This window comes from Ceratosolen solmsi, unplaced genomic scaffold (assembly GCF_000503995.2).
Source record: "Ceratosolen solmsi marchali unplaced genomic scaffold, CerSol_1.0 scaffold15, whole genome shotgun sequence".
NCBI classification, from domain to species: Eukaryota; Metazoa; Arthropoda; class Insecta; order Hymenoptera; family Agaonidae; genus Ceratosolen; species Ceratosolen solmsi.
In genome coordinates this window covers 1,629,418-1,651,141 of record NW_011948434.1, presented here as the reverse complement: position 1 = coordinate 1,651,141, position 21,724 = coordinate 1,629,418, and the positions used below count along the sequence as shown (strand labels likewise).

The following is a 21,724-nucleotide window of genomic DNA, read 5'->3' as shown; positions in this document are numbered from 1 at the left end:
AAAAGTCGCTGTCCGCGTGGGCAGCCAAGAGCTTTCTTCCAAAAAGACAAATCACAAAGAGCTAGAGTGAGGAGTCTAGAGAAAGGTCAAGTAATAGAATTTAATTGCCCATGGAAACCAAGTCTAAAATTCATTCAACGCAGAAATAAGTGTTAGTAATTCAAAGCAAGAATATTGCACCCTGATCAGATCAAGAATAGTGCAATCTGGTGAGTATAAGAGTCACGCCGCACATAATTTGTGTCCCTCTCACCGCCAGATCAGATCAAGAATAGTGCATCCTTGTGAGTATAGAGTCACGCCGCACGCAATCGTCTTGCTGCGTGCAATTGAGCCACCTCACCGCTGAATCAGAATTTAAACTACGACATCGCTGTGAGTACGTTAATACACTTTATCTCTTCAATTATTGTCAGCCGGTGGCAGATTCGGCATAAGACAATCATCAAGATTATCTCATACTCTCCAACAAGAAGTGTGCAGTCATTATTTATCCGTGCAATTTTCATTAATTAATTGTAGTGACACCTCCTATATAAGAAGTCGTTCAAGAAATCGTATCTTCATATAAGATTTAAGAAGATTCTACAACTTCCATATGTAAATTGTGTAATAAATTGTATAATAAATATATATTGTATATAAATATATGGTTTTCAGTATTTATGTATTAATATTGGTTTTTATATTTCAATGTCTATTTTATTTAATTATTAATATATTAACAAAGTTTTTATTTACGACAAATTAATAAAAAGAAAAATTCATTTTAATATTTGACAATTTAATATTATAATTAATAATAATAAGATAATAATCTTAAAACTACACGTAATGTTTTTACACGTAATTTAATAGAATATTACATCTTAAGATTCAAAAAAAAAAATATCGATCGTTACCTTGATTCCTCTATTGTATATATATATCCAGTTATACATTTAGTTTGTTTTAAAAAAATAGATATTATCTTTTAAATATTAATTCTTAATACTTTTATTAAGATAGATATTTTAATATAATGTTCATTTCTAGATAATATTACTGAGATATTCTTTGGACATTTCAAAACCTTTTATGCAAAATAAGGGTGTCAGTTTACTTTCATTTAAATTTTAATATTCTATTTTTTTTTTAAATTGAAAGACATAATAATATGCATATATAAATTTGTAGTTCAAGAAAAAAATTAATTTACAATTATCTTATTTTGCTTTTCTAATTGTTATTTGATGAATTTTTTAAAAGTGAATACAAATAAAAAGTATTAAACAATATATATGTGATTTGACATTTTGGACACTAACTATTATTTTTATTATTATTTTACAAAAACTATAATTGTTCCAAGTTCTTTATTTTTATGTAATTGAATGTTTAGGAACAATATGAGTGGAGTAAAATATAATTATAAATAAACGTATGCATACACATATGTTTCAATAATAATAGAAAAACAATAATTTGAACGTGTAGAAAAAAATTATAAATTCTCCAGAATACATGTTATAAAAAAAGATATATAATAGTATGTAGAATTATAAATAATAAGTATATAAATATAAAATAAAATATTTTATTATATTGATATTTTAATATTAAACTAAATTTACCGGCTTGTAATGTCTATATAAAATTATAATTATTCATTAATGTATATTTATTATATATTTTAATCTCATAAGAATTAAGAAAACAAGTAAAAATAAATGATCAAAAAGTTGATGAAGAAAGGGTATTATTTAAATATTTAATTTATAAAGTCATTTATAAAATAAAAACAATATTATTAATAAAACATTTTTATATGAAACAACGAATATATTTCATAGTCTGTTATTTCATCAACATATAGGTAATATATTAAACATAGACAATACTAAATCATTTTATACTTTACCTGTTTATTTATTTTTTCTATTTTCTGCATTTTTTTAAAATGTCATATGTATTATAAAAAATTTAATGCAAACCTTGAATTTCTTAATATATTTTCAGAACAAATCATTTCATTCTAAGAACAAAAAATCTACTAATTCACAGAATAAATTTCCAAACGATTCGATATGTATTAAAATACAAATAAAAATAAAAAATGTAATTATACACAATTCGGTCAGGCACACACTGCAAACTTTTACTAATTTTCCTAAATTCATGTATCGCCACAACAAGCTTAGTTCATTATTCGCCACAAAAGTTGACAAAGATAGAAATGTAGCGTACGATAGTATTTACTCGCCAAAATATGGAATAAGTAAGCCATCCGATTATAAATAATTCTGTTAAACTATCATATTACTATCATCCAGTAGGGCTTATCCTTGTATATTATTCTACGTCATGTAAAAGCTCTTATCTTTTCTTTCAAAACCTTTAGTCCGGATTTTATTGTAACTTATACTTAATTTGCTAGACTACATATAAGATGGGACTTCATGTTTATCGCTTATTATTATAAATTTTAAGCTGCTTTATATTTTTTACATGTGTCTACAAAAATAAACAATATTATTAGTATTTTGTCTTTATTAGTACATTGATTCGTTTTTTAATATTCTACGGTAAAGAAAATTGTCTTATGCATACAATCACCAAGTTAGAGAGAATGATTTACATATAAGCTTCAATATACCTAAATTGCTTTATAATCAATAATTATTATTAATAAAGTCTATAACAATTTTATCACTTGCTATCATAACCAATACTTTTTTAAATCTTATATTGAATGATAGTTTTGAAACAATTACACATTCTTAATTAAATCAGTATATCTAATATCTATACTATAAAGAATAAAGACAAATTTATAGAAACACTATTATTTTCTACGGTTATAAGTCATATGTACATGAAATGTTCAGATCTTCGTTTATTCAACTTTATTATGGAATAATAAATATCTATTCATTATATTTTTATGAATTAAATTATACATAAATTAGTAATATATAAATTAAATATACATTTCTAATATTATTAAGCATATTATTATATCATTGATAATTAAAACTAGTAAACATTATTTCACTAAAATGTTATTTTCTTCGATAACTAAACATTTATTATGCAGCGCTTGATCGATATTAATAATGAAGGTTCAACTGCACATTAACCGTATGAATAGAGGCATTCGATGTAATTAGATGAAGGAATATCGAAAAATATATGCACTTTCAGATGCATAATATTTTTTTTGTCGATATTTCTACAGATTAAGATAATTCTATATAAATTATAAAAATATTCAAAGCTCTGGGAGACTCAAATGCTTAGCAAGAGTTGTTTCATAAACTTGGATAAACATTTATTGTTTCAAATTAGAAAATATGAATTTTAGAGAAAGTAATGCATAGATTAGTATTTTCAAAAAATGAAATAATTCCAATCCAATATATAATATATAATTATCAGGTTCATTAATTTTCTTTAATAAAACCATAGTAACTCATAAATAATAAATAGTATAGGAAAAACGAGCCTCCATCTATAATTTTGTAAATCTTAATATACATTTAAAATTTAGTGCCAAAATATTTTTATATCTGTGCACATAGTAAAATATTAATGGTTTATTATTAATTTATTGTATTTAATAATTATGAAGGCATTTGGTATAAAACAACTCATCAAATATTTATAAATAAGTAGTTTATTATTCTTGATATGGCATCACTAATTTAAAGTATTAGAAAATAAATAATAATTAACCTTTTCAAATTATACTAAAATAGGTTACAAGTATATTTAATAATATAAAAATTTGTTAATTAATACACAATAAAATATATATTTTCATTTGAATATTAATAATAATTTTAAAAGCTTCCATTTCAACCTTGCTATTCAAATAGTGGAAAAGCAATATTCAATAGACGGAATTGAAAATCTAGTGGTTGCATATTTTTCTCATAAAAATTCTCTAAATATTTTATACTTGTTTATATTGTTTACTGAAAAGTTATTATTGATTACACAACATTTGTTTTGTTTTGTTTATCTTGCCATATAAAATACGAAAAAAATACCTGTAAATGCCTTAAAGGCTTGCGCATCTCAAAGTTGAATAACATGAAGATGTAAGGTGTGTAACGTGTGTGTGTACAACTACCTGATCATTAATGCACTTTGTACTTCGTTGTTCAATCGTCTGGCAGTTCCTTTATGACGTGCAATTAATAATAATAGGTAGCAAATATCTTCACAAATTCACATCATATTGAAGGGCAAATCAACGAGGATAGTCTCAACATAATTCTGTATGTATGTCACATGATACACGATAATTAAAGAGGCAAAAAATTTAACTCACATATATACGTCTATAAAATACTTAAAATTTATTTAACGGATCATTTAACATAGAATAACAAATCAATATAATATAAATAATATACACGTATATTAGACAGAAAAAAGGATAATATATCTTAGGAATGAAAATTAATGACAATTTTTAATATCTTTTTTCATAATTTTATTTTTATTTTTCCAATTTATAAAAAAACTTATTGGGCCTGCATTATAATACTAAAATAAAATTTTAAAATCTAAATATTTAAAAATTCTTGCTAACATTTATTTTAGCGCCAACGGCTTTTTATTAATATAAGTCGATTGATAGATTAAGCATTAAAATTAATTTATCAGGTATTATAAAACTTATTATTTTTTAAATAATTATCCTTATTCCTATAAGTATATAAATAGAATTTGATTAAAAACATAAATTGTACTTTAAATGATAAATACATTTTTTAATAAGAAACACAACTCAAAGTTCGATAAAAATAAATAATTCAGTACTAATACATTTATTTTTTCTGTATATTATTACTAAATAATGGGTCAATCTTTAAATCACAGAAAAATGAAAATATCACCACTCTTGACATGATAAGTAAAATACTCATAGATTTATTTTAATCAAACTGAAATATGTAAAATATATTAAATTTTGCAATAGTTCAATAAAACAGAAGATTAAATTAAAAATTAAATATGCCAAACTTATTAAATTAATGATAAATGAATAAATATACGATAAATTTACATTTCTGGATTTCCACAAATTTGATGTCAAATTAATATATGTGGAGGAGAACATCATTGTTGATGCAAAATATAAAAATACTTTGATATATAAGCGTGTACATACTTCATCTTCGTGTTTGATTCATTATGTAATCTATTAATGAATCAATAACTTTCAATTCATGGTTAGTATAATAATATGTACAGATTATATTATATTACTGTAGCATTATTTAAGTAATTATTTAAATTATAACTCATATAATAATTTAATAAATATAATAATTAAAATTATTTATATTAATATGCAAATTGTAAATTGTACAAAAAATGTAAATTGACAAAAGATAAAAAATTAGAATTTTAAGTACATTATCAAAAAATCGAAAAACAATATAAAAAGTGTTAAGAGTTTTTTGAATCTAAAGAAAAATTCTTTCAGCGCCTATGTACTCAATGAATAATAATAAATAATCTAAAATTTGCAAAATAAATATAGAGAATTAAAAAAATTAAATAATTACTGATTTATTTTTTCTATCATTAAGAAAATTGAATTTAACATTTAAACAATTATCTACTTGTTTACTCTTATTATATGCATTTTAATTTATTATAAAATCTAAAATAAATTTATTCAATTTTTTATTAATTAAGATTTTATTATAAGATAATAGAACTAAATAATTATATGTAATTAAGCATTGGCTACAAGGAAAAAATACATAAATGCTAATCCTTAGTCCACTTTGTTAATGATTTGATTGCTGCGAGTAATAATACGCAAGTTACAAGGTGTATATAAAGTATATTCAGTTATTAATTTTAAAAGCATATTTAGTTAGAAAATAGTTATTTAATACTTTCTTAAATAGAAAACTTTCTTATTGTTGTTTCTCTTATCTGCTTTTTTATTTACTTTTATTGTCAGCAGTTCCTCATTTTTTCGTTTACACTTCAAGCAATCATTTAAAAGTATATTTATGTGTTGCATATATTTTTTTTCTATAAATCTTATTCCTATAATAATAGTTCTATAATATAAAAATAAAATTTACTCAAATTATTTTAAGTAATTTGAAAGTATGACTATTTTGAAGTTTTCAAATTTATATTTTTGACACATTAAATGTTTTTGAATAATACGTAATAAATGTCTAACAATTATTATTACAATAAAACTGATTATAACTATATTCAAACCGTTCATTGAAGTATATTAATACAACTACAAATCTCAATGTTCTTTTCAAGATACTTTCTTCTATTCATACAACAGTTTTCTATAATGCAAATTAAAATAAATATGAATAATTTAAAAAATATAAAAAAAATATACCGACTAATAACATTTCTTGATATCTTTTGAAATTTGTATTATTTCATTACGAATTATTTTATTAAAGTATTATAATATAAAATTTTTATGATATTTTAAATATTCTAATATAAATTAACTTCACATAATTGACTCTTTGATATTTAAATTAAAATATTTAAAATTAAGCAACAAAAACACATAATCAATCGAAATATTAGATAATTATGTCAAAGTATCGTTTAAATTCTATTAATAATATTAATTTAAATTATGTTTGAGTATCGTTTGAAATTAAGAATAAAAACTATATCTAGGAAATATGTTTAAAAGATAGAAATGGTTTAAAAAGATAATGATATATACAAATTGCAATATGACATGAAAAAAAATATTTATGTGTTTAAATAATCATCTAAAATAATAGTCAAACCTATTTAACAACTATAATGAGACATATTATTCTGCACATTAATAGGAATATAAGTAAAATGATAATTTTTATATAAATGAAATTAAAAAGAAAAAGAGAAGTGTAAGAATATTATATATTTTAAATCGTTCGAGCAGGGACTAAATCATTGTCGGATATCACGATGTTAGACTATTAATTTAACATATTGCAATTACTTTGCTAAATATTTGCAAACACAATACAACGGTACTGGAAATCATTAATGCCAAATAAGTCAAATAATCTAATATACAAGCGATAAAAGGAAAAGTTTTAAGATACCTCTTTTGATCTTCACATTTGGTAACCAATTGTTTAAACACTACCAATTATATCTTGCTTAGTTTTTCTTTCCATACTTATCTAATCCGAATTTAAATTTTTATTTATTTCAAGTGGAATTGAATTAATAATCTTTTAATAATAGCAGTGGGAATATCCAGCATTTATTCTAGCTTTTTCTATTTTCATAATTATTAATACGCTAATTTCTAAGAAATTTAAACGAAAACTAAATGAAAAATAACTGAAATATTTTATATATTATATAAAATAATATACAATTTGAGCAATTGTTAAAAAATGTTAAAACACATTTTATAAAAATTTCAAGTATTTTTTTTTATTTTAATTTTTAATTCTTTTTTTTTTAATTTTTTTTAATTCTATTTAATTAAAATGTATTTTGTCAATAAAAACTTACGTAAGTAATTTCTAAAAGTTTCAGAAAACTACCTTCCATTTACCAAGTAGAATTTTAAAATATTTTGCATTTAGTTTTTATGCATTTTCTAATTAATCGTCGACTGAATATTTGTCGTAATATTATATTGTAAATTATAATGTTGTATTTATGATACAAAAGTCTCAATTTTTTTTAAGGTAATATATGAATTATAAAACTATAAAATGATCTAAGATATTTTACTCATATATATTAATTATTACAAATTATAATAAAATAATATACCTTTGATTTTAAAAATAAAGGTTAATAAAAAGACACACTTAAATTTACTAGAAATGCTAAAAGTAATATAAACTCTTTTATATTTCAATATAAATATTATTTTTATTGATTAATATAAAGAGTCCAAATTTATTTATGCTATAATAAAAGTCTTTATACATTGTACGGTTTTTATACAAAGGAATCCTTTATTAAAATTAATTTTTTCATTTAAATTTTTAAATTCAACGTTTTCTAAGATATTCGAATATTTTCCTAAATGTACATTTAAATTTATATTAAATTGCATTAATTATTATTGACGCAATATTTATAAAACCTTATTATTAAATTCCCTATGATTGTTTGATATTAATAATATCAAAATAGAATGTAATTATATTTCAAATCAATCTAAAGAGATTCAACAAAAATAAAAAGCCAATTCTCATTGGATTTATTATTGATCCATTACATATGCTTGATATATTTTTTTAAAATCACCTTGACAATTCAAAATTTTTAACATATTACATTTATAATTATGGAAATAAACAAATTTGAAGTAAAATTTTTTAAGTCTGAAAATAATCTGAAAATAATATAGAAATAAAAGTTATATATTATTTTTCAAAATATAATAAAATTAAATTAATACAATTAATTACATTCCTGTAAACTTATCTATTCTTAATATTGTAGATATAATTTATTTCAATATCAAAATATAGGTATTAAATTTATAAAATCATGAACAATCCTTTATAAATTTTAGTATATTTGAAATCTACACCTTTGAAATCTATTTGAAGTTAAAAATTAAATAAATTTGATTAATTGATTAATAATATTTAAAAATTTGAATAATTATAACTTATAGTAATATTAAGAAATATAGAAACAATATTCTGATTCTGATAAATAAATCTGATCAATATTTGAACTTTGCATATATTGTTTTAAGCAATCTATTTTTTGAAGCTGTTTCTACATCTTTATATTAATTACTTTTATTACTTCTAGTTAGCTTAGTTAACTACTATTGATATCGACCTTGTTATGGACAAATTTTTTAAACTTTAAATCTTTTCGTTTATGAATAGCTCTCCAAATACTTTAAAAACATTTTACCATATTAAGATAGCGACGTGAAGTTAGGAAACTGTAAATAAAAAAAATTCCTATTTGCACTTACATAAACATTTTGATATAGTGAAATCTCTCTTTCTCTCTCTCTCTCTCTCTGTGTGTGTGTGTGTGTGCGCGCGCGCGCGTGTGTGTGTTAATGTCTGTATGTATACATGGATTGTACAGATATATAAAATATATAGTAATATCAAATAATAAAATTTTCAAGGGTATTTTAAAAATATTAAAATTTCCTATTAATTCATTCTTTTATCTATTTATTACATAGAAAGTATACTTTCTGTTATAAAGAGTGTACATCCAAAAATACTCGTTTTTTGCGCATGTGTACTTAAATATCAGATCCTTGAAACGATAAACATGTTACGTAAAAAGCGCAAATCATTTAATATAAGCACAGTACGTATTATTATGCGTGTATGTAGGTAAAGGACAGAATTATGCACGCTATGTCATCGCAATAAATGCCAATCAAAATACGTCAGTGCCACGATAGATCCTATATTACTATATTTACTATCTTCTGTTACCTTTATCTAATTTATATGATACTACTCACATTTATTAATTTGAAACAAAATAAACATTTCTTTGATTATTTTATTAAAAACTGATGTAAAGTCAAAGATTACAGCTACTCATTGGACTTTAAAAAAACTTTAAAAATATTTTAATTGATATCTAAATTCAATTTTCATAATTTTTAATTATACTTAATTAATTAACATTAATAATTCAATACATTCGTATTTCATATTTCCATTATAAACATATATTCAATACTCTATATTAAATAGTTATAAATATTTACATTACAATAACTAAACATGCTTTTCAATTTCAAAACAGTAACTTATAAAAATCTAAAATAATATAAATATTTTTAAAAATAAATATACAAAAATAAAAAATTTTCAATACTAAATTAATTTTTATACAAATTAAACTAATTTACTCTATATTAATGATTCCATTTGAATATAATGTATATATATATATATATATATATATATATATATATATATATATATATATATTATACTGAGAGATATTTTTATAATATAAAAATATTTTACATAAAAATCAGAAGTTATTATACAAACGTATATATGTATAAAATATGCCAATAACCAGTAATAAATACTTCTCCAATACTGAAAAATATTTTAGCAACTTCTATTATTACGTTATTTAGCATAAACGTTTACTTGGATACCTTTTGTTGTTTCTTTAACCTCCCCTTATATTTCTTTATCTCTGACTCAACATATTTTCCTCGCTATAAATAAATAAATCTATATATGTTTATCTATATATATTTAATAATTGCCCGTGTTTTACTTTCTTATCTGCCCGTACAGTACATTAATATTCAATATTTCATTGAATGAAATTAATTTGCTGTAATCATGATTTCTTGTATTGACATCTTTGACATTATACAACATAATTTGCCAAATTTAGCATTTGTATATTATATATAATACAATTTATCTAACATATTTTTAAATTATACGATATTATATATTTATAAGAAAAATTCTATTAAATTATATATTTAGGTCTAAAATAAATATTATAAAATTAAATTACGTTTAGATTTGACATAACAATAATTATGTTTAGATTATCATTTTATTGTATTAATTATATTTATTTTTTTTTTTAATTATGATTTGAATTATAAAATAAGTTTTATGGTCTATTATTATTTTTTATAACTTTAATTAATATAATGGTCCTGACCACAGTAGTTATCTCAAATTAGTTTATTTTAATATTTTTGGTTAAACCCAGCAAGGATTTGGTCTCAAAATATTTTTACAACTACATAGAATTTTATATATTTATACAGGACTATATTCATTTATAGTTTCATAATTTTTTTTGCTTTCAAAATATTTTGATAATTTTAATATGCTTCATCTTAATATACTCTTAATTAAAACATTAACAAAGTTGACTACTCCAAAATGTATATTAAATATTAAAAATAATATTCAATAATTAATAACTATTGATTCAACACAGATGCGCGCGAACACACGCACACACATACACTTAATATATATATTTATATATATATCAAGGCCTTGCAGCGACTAAATGTAATCGAAGCTTTACTCTTAACTATTATAAAAATGGTTAAGAAGTTCACGAAGTGGCGGCATTATTTAGAAATTTACCAAGCGCGTAGATACTGACACTAAATAATTCGGCTTCACGTTTATATACAGAGGAAACAGAGAGAAAGAGAGAGAAAGAGAATAGAGGTACATGGCCTACGTAAGCCTAGTAAATCGTTTCACCGGATATACCATATTACTCAAGCCTATTCATGCACACATGCAATGACGCATATAAAGTGTAGGTATAGCGTATGAGTCCGCGCCGAATATAGATATGACATGCCAAGATATAATTGTGCTTCGGTAGGAACGAAGTGCACACGATAAATTGCGGAGTAGATAAATTTGGCTGACCCCAGGCAATATAACGCATGAATTATTGCACATCTTTAGTATCGTGTTCGAATATTGCCTAGGTATCTGCATGCATGAAAAAAGAAACAGGCGGTGGTAAAAGAGAAAGATGAATAACCGAATACGAAGTGAAAGAGAGAGAGAGAACTAAAGATATATTTTTTTCTTAGAAATACAATTCATATAGTTTATAGTAAAAAGAATGAAAAAAAGTTTTCTATATTATAAATAGTATATTGATAAATGTTATATCATAATAGAAAATGCTTAGAAATTTACTTTATTGAATGTTTCATTCTGGATATTCCACAAAAACTTTTGTTTTAAATAATAAGATAATTCTTAATATGAATTTCATGCATAATAAATAATAATTTTTTAACATTTTTTTATGGTATCTGTATAATTACCATGGTTTTTTATAATACTTTTCACTTTTATGTTTCATTTATTTTGTAAAATTTGTTTTTATTAATGAAATAAAATAATAATTTTTATACAAATTACAATATTTTTTAAACATGATTACAGAAAAATTTTTTACATCATACACATATACAATATCACCTATATTTTTTTATAGCTTTGTATTTCATTTTAATCCAAACCTTTGCCGCAATACTCAGAAAATCTCGTTAATTATAGAAATACACTCTCTAAGATACTTAACTATTTTCTTTCCTTATATCTTCATTTTATATGTTCTTCCTCTTTAATTTTTCATTGACCTTCCTCTAATATCTTTAATTTATAAAGCATCCATTATTTCATTTTATTTTATTTTAACAGATAAATACTTCAAATTCAAATTTAGTTACAATTAAATGTATAAAAATTTTTTACTAAATTTTAAAATTTAATGCATCATGTATTTATTTTTCTTCTTTAATTATAAAGGTGATAAGAACAAAATTTAGCATTTGTATCACATAGTATTTTCATTTCAGAATAAATGTTCAAAACAAGAACGCGTACGTACTTTCAACGAAGAAACATAGAATACTATTATTAGTTCCTTCCATTTTTCAAAATTTTATCTGTTCTATAAGTCTTATCAAACTATATTTCTAAAAAAATTATATTTTTTTTCTAGTTTATTTTTGAAAATTCATGAAAGTATTATTATCCATATAAACAGTTAATATTATATATTAAAAGAATAAAATATACGTTGTACATAGTTATATTTGTTTTACAAAATAATAAGTCTATAATTATACTTATAATAATTAAAATTCCTGAAAAGAAAATAAATTTTAATAAATATAGAAAGTATATTGGCATGTATGAAATACTTCAAGGTGGAAACACTCTTTTGAGAACGTTAGTATCCTGTGCCCAAAATCATGCGATAATTTTGATATATAACATGAATGGTGGTATATATATATAGATATATTATTTCATGATTAGTGGACTTATGGCAAAGATATAATTCATAATGGATATTAATAAAAAGCAATGTAAAACGAAATAAATAAAATAAATAAAAGATATGGTACTTATAGAGAAAATTAGCAACTTACAAACTAATAAAAAAAATTAATAGAGAAAGATGAGAATTACCTATACAACTGAGCAGATGTCAGGATTTGAAGATGAAAATCCAGTTTACAATAAGGCTCAAAACGTGATATACATACGTCAATAATGGGATTTAATAAAATTCCATCTGTCAATGTGAAAATAAATAAACATTTTAGTGTTATAATTATTCATCAATTAATTTTTTAGGCAAATTTTTATATATAGCACAAAATAATTATGCACCTTGCATAAGCTGATGCTAAACCAACAATTAGTATTGAATTCAATTTGATTAAAAAAATGAATACTAACATTATATTTTTCAAACTTAATAATTATATTTATTCTTTAAAAAACTTACATTATATATAGATAATTATAAAACTTTCTCTTTAAAATTAATCAAGAATATAATACAATCAACTTTCTATTGAATTATTTAGAGCATTAAAACCCTGACAAAATCAAATTTATTTATCAGAAAAACTAAATTTATTAGAAACGAAACAATACTCTACCTATCCCATCAAATTACTGGATACAATTAATCTTACAAGCACTGAATCGTCAAAACATTTTCATTGATATATCAAATATTAATTGTTCCACGTTGTAGAATATTATAAGACATTTATTCATTAACTTATACAAATTAATAATTCCTCAGAATACAACAATAGTATTGAATCTATATGTCTTGATCATATTTTAATTTTGATATACCAAAATTATTTGTTTAACTTCCAACTTAATTGCGTTTGATTTCGCACGAGTATAACTTCCAAATTGTCATACTTAAATGTAACAAATTATAGAAGTGCTTAAATATTTTAAACTATTTATTCAATTTATGATATTATTCGTTAATTGAATTAATCAAACTGCAATATAATTTGTCATTAACTATATTTCTGAATTATATTTACATGTTGTTCATAATATTTAATAAAGTAATTTCATTAATTAAAAATTTTATAATAAATTATTATGAAAAAAAAGTGAGTCACTATTCAAAATTGATCTATAATTAATGAAATGGTGTAAATTAAATTTGCTTTACAAAGAGTAAACATAACTTACGAGTTTAATTACTTTTTATTAAAGAATATATATACACACCATCAAAATCATATATATTTAATAAATTTCATTTTTTTAAATAAATATTACGAATAATATTGAACGATGTTTGAAAAATGAGTAAAAGCAAAAGAAATTGAGTGAGCGAGGAGGGATCGGAGTGAATCTCCATCACGTTAAAGTTGTGATAAATTGCCTGGAAGTGACTCCCACGTCAGTGGCATAAATTGACAGCGATCAGTGCAAATTGGATAATCAGCTAGGATCAATGGAGAATGGCTTGACACAGGTCGGGACGGGAAAGAGGGAATAGAAACTTCAACGTTGCATGACGGAAATACAATTATTTCAGCCGCCTCGTCATACCTCCACTGTTACTCGGTACCATGCAAACTGCTTGCTCGTCTAGCATTAATCCAATCCAATGTCACAGAAACACTGAAACATTTTTTCATGTAACCTCATGCCATCTGCATTATGTTTGCTTAGTAAGGTGGATCGCAACATTTGACTGAGACGCAGGAAATATTTTTTGCAAAATTAAATGATGTTAGAACGATTGAAAGTGTATATAAACGCAAAATCGAATTTAACAGACAGTTAAATTGCATTTATGCATCAATTTCTGTGACTTTTCTCGTTTAATTATAAGTCCGATTATGCTTTTATATTAATCCAATTTATTCACCGTTTGCTTTTTATCCCTTTAATTATACATTATATTTAATCGTTGTATTTCCTTATGATTCGTAACTAAACAATTTTGTTTTACAACGTTTTTTTTCTTCAGAAACCGTGAAATTACTCTTTATATTTGATCAAGAATGAAAATTTAAAATCAATTGGATAATCAATTTACATTAAAGAAAAATGTTTTTTTTATTTATTCTATAATATATTTAAATATTAATTGTTCCAATTATAAATTTCTATGATAAAAAAGAAATTCGAAGAATATATTTAATATTATAATTTGTTAATAATTTAATTAAATTTAACAGTTAATAAATAATTAATTGTTAATAAATTACTCTATTAATCATATAAATATTTTGATGGTTCCTTTAAATATTTTCATTGCTGATATATTAATTCATTATATATGAAACAAATATTAAGTAAAAAACTTTAATAAATATTTTGAATGTATCTTTTTTCATAATCAATAAATTTTCATTATTAAACGTACAAATTCAGTATCAGTAAGATAGAACAGAAATATTCATTATAAAGCGCCTAATGGAGAATATAAGTACTTGTACTTCGATGTAGTAGAAATATGTAAAAATATTAACATTTTTTTTTTAAATGTATTTAAATAGAATCAGAAAAAATTGTCATGATTCTAAAAAGTAGAAATTCTTCACTGTAAGTATAAATAGATCACATATGAATTATCAAATTCATATCATGAAAATTATCAAATTCTCATTTAGAAAAGTTTTCTTCCTTATTTAGTTTAATTCTTATTTCATAGTAAAATCATATTTATTTACAAATTATTTAAAAAGAAAAATTTGAATAATTTTTTTCAAAGTTAACACGAAGTTAACAAAGTAATAGATAAAAATTAAGACTAAATTATAGAAATTTAAGTGAACTATTAAAACAATAATTAATATAAATCATTTATAAAATAATATTAATTAGTTTTTTTATTGCATAAAATAAATTAAAAATTCTATACACTTTACTTTTTTATGTAATAATACATGAAGAAAGAAAAAACTCGAAAAAGTATGAGATTTTCTGAAAATGAGGTCTTCAGAAAACTTGATTTGAAATTTTTCCTTTACATGAAAAAATTCAAATAAACGTATTTAACTTTTCTCCTTACAAAACTATATTTAAAAAATAGAATCATTTTTTAATCATGATATTAATATTTATTGTTTATAGCTTCGTTAATTATTTTGTGGAGATTGTACAATCATATTGTATCGACTAAGAAACTCATAACAAATATAGTACAAATCTAAAAAATATCTCAATATTAAGAAAATCAAAAGCATACAACAAAAATGTTTTTTAATTAAATGTTTTCATATTTTGAAATTTTCTGTAAATGTATACACTAAATAACTCACGAATAACATCCCATTTTTTACAACTTTTTCATCATAAATTTATTCGATTATATTTCTATTTAACAATTTTAATTATAACCAACCTAGTTGCATATAGCTACAAAAAGTTAGTAAAAAAATTTCTTTAGAATTGATACGATCAAAAAATATAATTGAATAATTTTATTAGATTTTATATATGAAAAAGTAAACGATTTATTTTAGTTTTAAACTTTTAATTTAATTCCATAATAAACGTTTCCATAATTTAAAATGCAATGATTTTATTAATAAAATCTTCTGAAATGTAGAAATTCTACATTTAGTAACAAATACATGAGATATCTCAATATTATTAAAGTTCATTAATTACAAACATTGTTTACAATTGATTAGTAATCGTAGTTTATAACTGATTATTAATTAAGGCACATGTAGAATATCAATTAATGAAAGATAAAGAATACTCAAATTTTAATTAGTCCAACATTTATTAGGATTATCTTGAAACTTTCCGTAACTTATAGAATTTCACTGAAGAGTTGACCTATACTTTTTACATAGGCGAGTTCCTTATTTATCTAAAATTATTATTAAAAAGTTCAACCAATATTTAATAAAAATTAAAAAAGCCTTTTAATAATATTTTAAGGAATCAAATTAAAAAATTTTTAATATTTTTTTTAATATATGTAAATATGTATAATATATGTAAATCACTGATTTCTTTATTATTCGAAATCACAATAGTAAAATAAAATCGAATATTACTGCATTGTTAATAATTTAGATTTTTAACAATTATATAATAAACCTACTTAAAAACCAAAATATAAATAATGGAAAATAGCTTTAAAGTAATTCATAAATTATGTGTGGGTGCACGCGCGTTTGTGTTAATTCTAATCAATGAAAATGCAATCAATGTTTTTTTGATAATTTTTATAAGAATTTTATCATATTTTAATTCAATTACATAAAATCATCTTTAGACATAAATTATATATTATAAAATTATATAAAATATATTATATATTATAAAAACTAAAACAATTTTTACAAATTTAAAGGAGGAACTGAAAAACAAATTTTAATAATTTAAATACAAAATATTAACTCACTATTTTATTTTTATAAAATAAATCTTATCACTAAGCCATGATAATAATCGTAATACGAATAAGATTGTATTACTTAACTCTCGTGGATTACCTTTGAATTTAATGGAAATTATACAGCTATTTATATATATTTATCGATTTTGAAAATTAGATTTCCAAAATAAATGGACAACTTATTTCTAGGTGCAAACCGTGATTCTATCGAATCAATGGAGATTAAAGACAAAGACGACGGAGTAGTCCTTGTTGTACCTGTACGCAAAAATATCTTTGATGAACAAACTGATGAAGAAAAACCATTAACAACTAGCCTATGGCGTCCATTCAGATTTGACAGCAGCCCGTTTGATGGTCTGATGATTAGAATGCAAAGTAAGTACGATTATAAATCGATTGAACTGACCTGAAACGTATTATTTAGAATGCATAATTTGAGGCCAATTAATTATATAGTGAACAGACATATTTTATAAAGGTATCTAAAAGTAAATAAAAATCCTTCTTCTAAAATACTATGGGTATTACAACATTAAATATTTTTTTATGTACACTGAAAATACTATATTTTACAAAATATTAATATTAATAATTATGTATTATTATCAATATATTAATATTGATAATTATATCAAGCCTGTCATTTATCTAAAATGTAACTATGCACATTTTTTAATAAGCTATAATTATTACACATAAGTTGAGCATGATATATAAAATATAAAAATTTAAATAAAATTATTGATTTATTCATTTCTACATATGTATCACTTATATTTAAAATTATTTCAAATATTCTATCACAGTCAACAGTTAGCTCTTCATATTGAAATGATATTTAATTCAGTAATATTCATAATTATCTAAATTGTATTTTTATGACTTTTTTCTTTTTTTTTTTAAAGAAATATTCAAATATCAAACATCAATCGATAATTTGATCGCGTCGTTAAATGTAATGCAACTTCTCGATGTCTCTACAAGTTTTAAAATTAATTATAAATTATACGGAAAATATTGGAAAGTTCACTAAATCTTCTTCTTTATAACTATTTCAATAGCTCGATATATTTTAGAAGCAGTTAATGGAAGAGAAATAATATCTGAATGCGATGTACAACTTTCGAAAAACTTTCGATAAAACATTGTGACTATAGAGAAGGAGAAAAGAAAGAATAAAAAGAGTGAACTCGAAAGAGAAAAAGAGAGAAAGTAAGTGAGTGGATGAACGATCTCCACGGACGATTTAACATTCATATGGATAAAAAACATCGTTTTGGATAATATTAAATTTGCACGCAAATTATGTATGTTGCGTCCGTGCGAGTGTGTATACGGTTTAGCGTGTAAACTTGATTGAGGATTTATATGTGGTGAATTCGAAACTCACATTCCTAATAAGCTGTTAAATAGAACACAGCGAATCTACACACGCACTGCGGTATTATTTGTTTATGTATATGGAATGGCGTTATTGATCTTTCCCAATACTAATGCGTAATGCATTATCGACTCTTCTTTCTATTTTCATATGTTTTGCCTTTATTTGTAAATGTTTGTAATTAAAACGGACAATTTTGTGCACCTGTCGTGGGATTATAAATATTCATGTAAATAACTGGATATAAAAATTTATGTATACATTTAATATATATTCGTATATTTTATTTTCACCGATACATAACGAAAAACGAATAACCAAATTAAATTACAAAAAAAAAGTCTAAGAAAATTATGTTCCCCAAATAAAACTTGATGAAATTTCACATAAAATCTTTGTTTTTTTTATGTCACATTAACATAATAAAATATTTTTTAGAATTTTTATATAAAAATTTCTCTATAACGAAAAAATTTAGAAATTAAAATAAGAAGAAGATATAATTTGTGTTGATACGTAGCTGCACAACATGCAACATTGGCACGAAAATTATTTACAATACCCGACTCTATGCCTGAAAAATCTATGAATATATTAATTATTAACATTCGCAAGATCTTATATCATTATAAATTTAGCACCGACACAGAAAGTTAGAAATTTTAAGCGTTAACTCGTCATAAGAAATAAAATTTTGTTATCTAATAAAATTCAACATAAATGGATTAGTATAACAACGCGTAATTGTAGCATGCAATCACGAGCTTCTTTCGTATGCATAAAGAAAGCTCACTTTCATTACTAAATGTTTATGAAAATTCAAGAAAACAGTATTAAAATATTTTGACTGTGCAATTGCAATTTCTTTTATAAAACTGATACGACACGACATTTTTCAAGCTGCCCCACTAATGACTAATCATCTGAATGATTTATTATTGTTTGGATGGGCGATAACTTTTTAATCTAAGAAATATTTTATGAGAAATATATGTTAAGACATATTGAAAGGTATAAGTAAGGACCTTCAAGTAAGGTCAATGCGATTCCAAGAGCAATTAATAAAGAAATAGAAGATGGTTCTAATTTCTTATATTTAGTGCTCAATTACCGAATTTATCATAAAGATATTTATTCCACGTTAACATTTATAAAATTTTAATAATAAAGTTGACTTGTTAACTTTTTTAAAACAAAGATATATATTATGTATTAAAAAATGTACACAAAACATTTTTTAAATATTATATAGTAAAAAATTTTTTAACAGAAAATAATAGTCTTCATAATATTATAAGTTCTTTTATGAATTCATGTATGTATTTTTTGCTAATTCAAAATTTTCAAAATGATGTATGTGTAAAAGTTATATCTTTATAGCTGTTTCTAATTTCCTAATGCAATATAAAAAATCATTCAAATATATTTTTAAAAAAGTGTATCTTATTGAAATGATATTTTCGAAAGGTTAACTTTTTCATAACTATTTATATACTTACGATTTTATATATAAGTAATGATTGTTTGCATTGTAAGACTAATAGTTACTATTTACTTATAAAATTTAAAACAAGTTTAGAAATAGCTATAAGAAATAAATGATTCTTTTGATTTTTCACATAAATTTATTTTTTTTTTTGAAAACACATTCATAAATTAAATTAATTGCACCTTTTCCTATGGCATTAAACTTCAAAATGTACATTTAATAATAGGCATACAGTACTACGTCATTTTTTATTTAATTTTTATTCATTTTTTATTGCTAAGAGGCATTTTATATACGGTATTGTAGAAGATATTAAAAAAATATCATCCACCACTTTGTATATGCGTCAGAGAGACTTAAGCTTGGTATATGGCCAAAAAACTTCATTCGTCGGGAAAAGAGAACGCAAGTGGTACAAACAATGACGGCTTGCACAATGATGTCGACCTCCCTACAACTCCAAGAGTAAGAATACATATAGATACACGACATAGAATTGATCGTTCGTTAATGCATATCGCTGCCGGACATACGTTATGCTTGCCTGAAAATACATAAATGATTAGTATCGCAGATCTATATCAGCTGCAGTTACATCAATTTTCACGTGCAGCCTAACTTCGCACTGGTAGGCACTTTGTAGCCGATCAGTTATTAATGCAATTGTTTATTTATTGCAAGCTTTTTCTATAATATTTTTCTGAGTTCGATACTCTAGCAATCCAAGTCCTATCGAAACTTACAGCTGATAATGTTTAATCCTTTTCATTTGTTTTCTACAATTATCTACTACTGTATGTGCTAACGAAAACTTATGTTCATAATTATTGAAGAATTTAAGTAGTGTTTATTGTTTTATAACGGTAAATAAGATAAGCCAATATTTAACATCATTCTCGATGCAATCTTGCCGTATATAAAAAAGTAGGAATTATAAAAGTAATGAATTTATTTAACTACGATTTATATTGTATGAATGCTGAGATGTTTAGCAATTAGACGAAAATAAAAATCATATGTTGATAGTTCTAACTGAATTATATTAATATAAAATTAATAAAAATATTTCAATTAAAAAGCATTTGTATTAAGTGTTGAAATTATCTATATGAAAAAAAACTAAATATTAATGAAATTAAAAATAATTGCGAAATAAAAAATTTGCATTTTTTAAAAATCTTTTACAGTTAATATAATATTGGTATAGGTCTTATGCTTGTATTTACATTATATTGATTGCAAAATCCTATATTAAAAAAAATAACAGACTTCATTTAATTAACCAATTTTATTCATATTAATACATATTCTAATAATAAAGTATCAAAATTTTTCTTATTTATATTAATACACATTATATTGATTTATTATAATTTATAGTAAAAATTTTTCATTTTTTCATATATTAATTATTCTTAAATTTAAGATTTCATATTTTATATCATCTGATTATAATCATTAAAATTTCGCTTTTTAAATTATAATTTTTCTTACTTTTATCATAAATAATTAAGATATGTTCAATAAAATATTTGTAATCAAATTTTTATAAAAATAAAAAAGAAATAAACTCTACTCTCAAACATAAAATAAATAAATACGTGTATATATAATTATATTTAACATATAACAAAATATATTATTTAAAAATAATTTTTACTACTAATTTTATA

General features: G+C 22.3%; 1 protein-coding gene across 1 annotated transcript in view; it reads left to right on the top strand.

The window, feature by feature from the left end:
• Window positions 1-21,724, top strand: part of LOC105364745 (icarapin-like) — a 37,629-nt gene that overhangs the window by 10,078 nt on the left and 5,827 nt on the right. Inside the window, exon 2 of the mRNA XM_011502753.1 lies at window positions 17,368-17,556. Within this exon, the coding sequence (XP_011501055.1) occupies window positions 17,368-17,556 (189 nt within the window). The remainder of the gene's footprint in view (window positions 1-17,367; window positions 17,557-21,724) is intronic.